Source organism: Dipodomys ordii, unplaced genomic scaffold (genome assembly GCF_000151885.1).
Source record: "Dipodomys ordii isolate 6190 unplaced genomic scaffold, Dord_2.0 Scaffold55, whole genome shotgun sequence".
Taxonomy (NCBI): domain Eukaryota; kingdom Metazoa; phylum Chordata; class Mammalia; order Rodentia; family Heteromyidae; genus Dipodomys; species Dipodomys ordii.
In genome coordinates, this window is record NW_012267271.1 from 4,574,748 (window position 1) to 4,580,780 (window position 6,033).

Sequence of the window (6,033 nt, forward strand, 5' to 3'; positions counted from 1 at the left end):
CCGGCAACCACCGCGAAGCACCTCCGACTGCTACTCGCTGTGCTGTGAGCCAGCAGAGGCGGGTCCAGGGCGGTACTAGGCTCTTCGGGTGGGCGTGGTCTAAAATATCCCACATCATTGGTCCATGGAAAAGATGAAACGGAAGGAGGCGTAGTCTGCCCTCCGCCTTTCCCCCCCCACCCTCGAGCTACACGCGAGGGGCGGAGTCTTGGAGCTGCGCGCGCACCTCCGGGATCCTACCCCGCCCATTCTTAGGAGCGGGTAAATTCCTTTTGGGTGCGCGCGCAGCCGTACTGGTGACCGTTTGCTGCGTTCCTCACAGAACTCTAGTCACCTGGCGAGCCTGAGAAGCCGCGCTCGCGCCGCTGCCCTGGACCCCCCTTCGCTGCAGACTCCCCCGACCCGGGGGCCTCGGACCCCAGGGCTCAGAAGGTGGGCGAGGAACGGGCAACGTTTTTACAGCCCCTTTCCTGTTTCCTCTCACTGAGTCCGGTACTCGCACTTTTGAGAAACCATCTCCCAGTCCTCTAGACAGACCCCACTTGGCGCAGCGCACCCCCTTCCTCCTGGGCCTCGGAGCGCAGCCGTGCGCCGGACGCCCTCCCGGCCGGACCCAGCCCTGGCCCCCGACTGCTCAGCTGCCTGCGCCCCTCGCACCGCCAGGGCACCCGCCCCCCGGCTCTCAACAGTCAGCCTTTCTCTTTGCATCCCTCTCCAGGACGGAGCCGGGGCCGAACCGAAGCTGCCGAGGGCCCTTCCGGTCCCCGGTGAGTATGTCTGGGCATCCCCGCACCTCCTCCACGACCCACCCGCCTCGCACCTCCCCATCAGCTCTCCCCAAGACCGTTCCTCAGTAAACCTGCTCGGAGGAACTTCCCGCCTTCCATTTTTCAAAGGGTCAAATCCTCTTGCTCGCTGGTTTCTCCCCTAACCCAACCCCTCCTGTAATCCTGCGGGCCCTTCCCCCGGCTGCCCACTCCTTTAGCTACCAACAAACAGTTGTCTCCTTTCCTCCCACTTGCCATCCCTAAATAAGGGTTTCCCTGGAAGCCGGTGGCTACATCCTAGCTACTCAGGATGCTGAGATCTGAGAATCACGGCTGGAACAGCCTGGGCAGAAAAGTCCCCCTGAGACTCTTTTTGCCAGTCCTGGGGCTTGAACTCAGGTCCTGGGCACTGTCCCTGAGCTGCTTTTACTTAAGGCTAGCACTCTACCACTTGAGCCACAGCACCACTTCCGGCTTTTCTGTTTTTGTAGTATTGTCAGCCACCTGTATGCTCACCCCTGTGTCTGGTCTCTTAGCAGCCCTGACTTTTTCCTAGACACAGCTGCCTGCAGATTATCTTTGTCTTCCTATTTACTGAGTTTGAAACTACACTTGCATCCTAGGAGAACCACCAAACAACTCCTCATCCCACTGTTCTCACATTTGCCTGTGGTCCCTCCTGTGAACCCCGCCTTGCCATCCTTTCTAACAGCACCTCTGGTTGGCATTTTTGTTTTTGTTTTTGTTTTGGTTGGTCATGGCGCTTGAACTCTGGGCCTGGGCACTGTCCCTCCACTCTTCAGCTCAAAGGGAGCATGCCACAGAGCCACTTATGGTTTACTGGTGGTTGATTTGGAGGTAAGAGTTTTACGGACTGTTTTCTTACCGGGGTTGGCTTCAAACCATGATCTTCAGATCTCAGCCTCCTGAGTAGCTAGGTTCACAGGCATAAACCACCGGCGCCCTGCTTCAGGTTGGCTTCTTTTGGTCTTGTCTTCACAATTGGTTCTCCACTTGCCCATTCTCATGTATGCTTTCCTGCATTGAGTATTTGAATATACCAAGTCCTTTGTCTGCAATACTCTTTTAGCTTTTTGTCAAGTTAATGTCTAGTCATCCCTTAAAGCTCTGCTTCCTCTGGAAGCCTTAGCCCAGCTTCTGGCTCAGATCCATTGGCCTGTTAGATTAGCTTCCTTCAGAGTTAGATACTGCACTTCAAAGCATTTGACTTAAAATTAATCAATTAGGTATTTATTATTACATCTTCATTTGACAAATACTTATTGTCTACTATAGACCAAGTGCTGTTGTAGACCCTATGCTATCATCAGTGGACAAAGAGTGCTTGCCTAGCAGACATGAAGCCCTGGGTTCGATTCCTCAGTACTACATAAACAGAAAAAGCCAGAAGTGGTGCTGTGGCTCAAGTGGTAGAGCACTAGCCTTGAGTTGAAGGGCTGAGGGAGAGCACCCAGGCCCAGAGTTCAAGCCCCACAACCAACAGAAAAAAAAAAAGGCAAAAGTGGAGCTGTGGCTCAAGTGAATGCCAACCTTGAGTGAAAAAAAGCCAAACAAGACCATGAGGCCCTGAGTTCAAGCCCCAGAACTGGCACACACAAAAAAAATGGAGCAACAACAAAAGGACAGGTTGTGGTGATTGAGGCACCACTTTAGGGAGACAGGACCGCCAGAGAGGAACCTTTCTGATGAGGTAACTTGTAAGTTGATGCTTAAATGTAGGAAGGACATAACATAATTTCTGAATATTTTTCTCTCTGAGCCTTGGCTAAATATTTCTGAATACAAGAGTCCAACTGGAAGTGTTGATCTGGACTTTTTGCCAGTGCTGGCAAACTGCTAACTCACTACTGCTAGCCTAAGAACAGGAACTGTGTTTTCCCCTTTCTTGTATCATGTATAGACAGTTCATCCTTCTTCTGGAAGATTAGCTATGTGCTAGACCCTGGCCTTAGTGGTTTTTGGAGGCAGAAAGGGCAAAGGTGAAGTATAGCCTCAGTGAAGAGTTTTAGTATACAGTGAGATTATAACCCCAGTAACATTGCAGACTCCAGGAGAACCTCAGGAGACCCAACATAAATTACCTAGGGTCAGGTTGGAGGCCTGGGTAAACCTGCTAGTTAGGACTGGGTTTGGCTAGAAGTGGAAAAGACAATGCCACTAATGGTGGTTTAAACAGCCATCAAGGATTCTGGCCTCTAGTTTGTATTCTAGCCTCCTAAAGGGTTCATCATCCAAGCCTTATCATCCAAGACTGCTGTTCAGCTCCAGCATTATATCTACAGCTAGACTGAGAGGCCAGAAAGGGGCCTGGACACTCCATGGAAGGACCCTTCCTAGAGTATCACATGCTACTTTTAGTGAAGTTTCACTTGTCATAACTTAGTCATAGGGCAGCTGAGAAGTATACTGGTATTCTGGGGTCGGGTAATGGGGGGGCCTGTTACCAAGCAGAATGGGAAGTGGCTATTAAAGGATGTGATATAGGCTCTAAATTGTGGCTTGCTGGTCACTTCAGCTAATGACTTTTTCTGCCACTCAGCGGCCATCTCCCAAATCTGGCCAGGCCTATGGGACCAGTGAGGAGTTCCTGAACCTTGATATTCAGAAACTGAAGGACAAGAAGGACATGTTGGACAAAGAGATCTATCAACTAATATCTGAGTAAGTCCTACTGGATCTCTAGTGTGGTTAAGACAACCTTTGGCCTGGGATGTGACTTTGTGATGGAGCACTTGCCTAGCATGTAGGAGGCCCTAGGTTCTATCCTCTGCATTACAAAAATGAAAAACATGACTGAAAAATGCAGCTTAAGTGGTAGAGCACTTGCCTAGCATGCAAGAGGCCCTGGGGTCAATCCCCAGTAGTTACCCCCATTCTGTCTTTGAGGGTACTGGAGGCTGGCTCTTCCCCAGTACCTTCAGTTCTATAGCTTTCTCATTCCAGCCATGTGGCAGAGACTGAGCAGCACTGAAATAGGTATTTCACCCATGAGGGAATCTGCCTGATCCCTGATCATGTGCCCATCTGGAGTCCCTCAGCTGTGGCCAGAATCTCATAGCACTAATGTGGCTAAAGGCCCTTCCCTCAGTGTACAAGACACGTTTCCTAGGAGGGAGGGGCTGGGCAGATCCCTGGTTGTACTGTTAGCCTCCGGAGGGTGATGTCTGCTCCGCCAGCACTAAACCTCTAGCACCTTGTAGGCATGAAGAGAACTTTGCCTAAACACAGCCCCGTATCCCCTGAAGTCAGGGATCCTCATCAGCTTTCCTAACAGTACTGTCCCTTCCTCCCTCATCCCAGGGGCTACAGTGTGGATGAACTGGATGACCACATCTCCCAGCTCCATGAGTATAATGACATCAAGGATGTAGGACAGATGCTGCTGGGCAAGCTGGGTGAGCAGGACTTGCCCCCTCCCCTAAGGGTGTTGGATTTTGTTCCTAGGCCTTCCAACTTGCCATATCTCCCACCCTTCTCAGCTGCCCAACTCCTAGAATGCTCTAGCCCCTCCCACCAGCCTTTCTTCCAACTGGCCACCTAGCAAGACCACTTTGGGGCTCCTACCTTAATTCTGGGATTTTTCATCCCAATGACAGGGCCTGCCTTGGAGCAAGTTTCAGCAGGACTGCCCCATCTGTAAGTCTGAGGATTGAGAGTCCCTCAAGTGGCTAACTTACTCAAGAGCTAGCAAATACCTTGGTGAATTAAAGGGGTGTTCTGTTCCCCCTTCAGCTCAGTCTCACTAGCCAGGGGGCTTTAGCCAAGGCAGATACCCATAAATCAGGGAAGCTTTCCTTGGAAGTAAGGCCAGCTAAGAGATAAGGCAATGTGTAGATGACTTTAAACAAGCACTCCAGTTCCTCTATCTGGCTCTAATTTGTGAGCATTATGTCCGATGGTAAAATGGCACAGTAGCCAGAGCTGCATTAGTCTTAACACCTGTTGCTGAAATCTGTCTCCATCAGCATCCCTAGCACAGAACAATCTAATATTCCAGGGCAGAAAGGAATCTTGTGTGGTGAGTAGTTAATTGGGCTTCTACTCTGTACTTGTCACTCTACAGGGTGCTGGGGATACTGGTAAAATAGACACTTGAAGGTCCTTTCTCATGTGGCTTAGGTTTTGGAGTTCGGGGTAGACAGAATGGTCAAGCAGTAGATGAATGCAGTAAATTATATAAGATGTAAGTGCCCTGAAGGAAGCAAAGGGCAGAAATGGGAAGGGTGCTGAGGTTTGAAGAAGGTAGCAAGTGAGACCAAAATAAGTTGCACAAGGAGGCCTCTAAGGACAGACAGTTGAGGAAAACAAGACAAGCCCTTGAGAGAGAGCTACAGGAGGAAGTGTCACACAGTCAGGGCTGGCTCCTGGCCCATGCTGAGCACTTGGGCATCTGGTGTGGAGACAGTTTATAGTTCAAGAAATACCTTGCTGCTCTGTGGCAAAGATTCTAAGGGAACTGCTTCTCATTCTGCAGAATGGGTGAAAGTTCAGGAAGAGTCAAATGCTCCTAGACCAAATGCTGAGCATCCTTATCTGGTGCATGCAGGAATGCAGGCTGCTGGGTATAGAGCGGACAGGGCCAAGGCTTACAGGGAGAGGCCAGGAAGGAGAAGCAAGGTGAGCACCTTTGCCAGCTGGGTGACTAAAAGCCAGAAGGGTTGGTCCTCGGGGGTTAGACAGCAGTGCTGGTTCAGGGTTTTGGCCCATATACCCTCTCTTCCCCAGCTGGACAATCTCCGTCTGTCCTTCCTTTCAGCTGTTATCCGAGGTGTCACAACTAAAGAGTTGTATCCAGAATTTGATCTGGACATGAGTGACTGAGTAGTGGCGTCCAGCCTCTTGTCTTCAGCCTACTGGGACAGCAGATGTGCACAGGAAAAGCAGTCAGAGCCCTTCCACTTCACATGCAAATTATGCAGAGAAAATGCTAGATTCTGTACTAACTTGGATGACCCTCTGAGTGTGGATAGTGCCAATTCCAGGGTTCCTGAAGGGTCCCAGCGCTTCTTGTTTCTGGACATGTGCCTGCATTTTTTCCATTCTTAAAATATTTTTGGTGAGCCGGGCGCTGGTGGCTCACGCCTGTAATCCTAGCTACTCAGGAGGCTGAGATCTGAGGATCGAGGTTCAAAGCCAGCCTGGGCAGGAGAGACTGTGAGACTCCTATCTCCAATAAACCACCAGAAAACCGGAAGTGGCGCTGTAGCTCAAGTGGTAGAGCGCTCGCCTTGAGCTGAAGAGCTGA

The 6,033-nt window shown here is 50.7% G+C and overlaps 1 protein-coding gene across 1 annotated transcript; it reads left to right on the top strand.

The window, feature by feature from the left end:
- Positions 1-271: 271 nt before the first annotated feature.
- Swi5 (SWI5 recombination repair homolog (yeast)) lies at positions 272-5,843 on the top strand (the record flags this gene model as incomplete). Its single annotated transcript, XM_013021265.1, has 5 exons — positions 272-432; positions 719-767; positions 3,328-3,449; positions 4,089-4,183; positions 5,545-5,843. Coding segments are annotated over 5 exons (492 nt in total), but the record flags the coding sequence as incomplete, so codon positions are not given.
- Between the last annotated feature and the right edge of the window lie 190 nt (positions 5,844-6,033).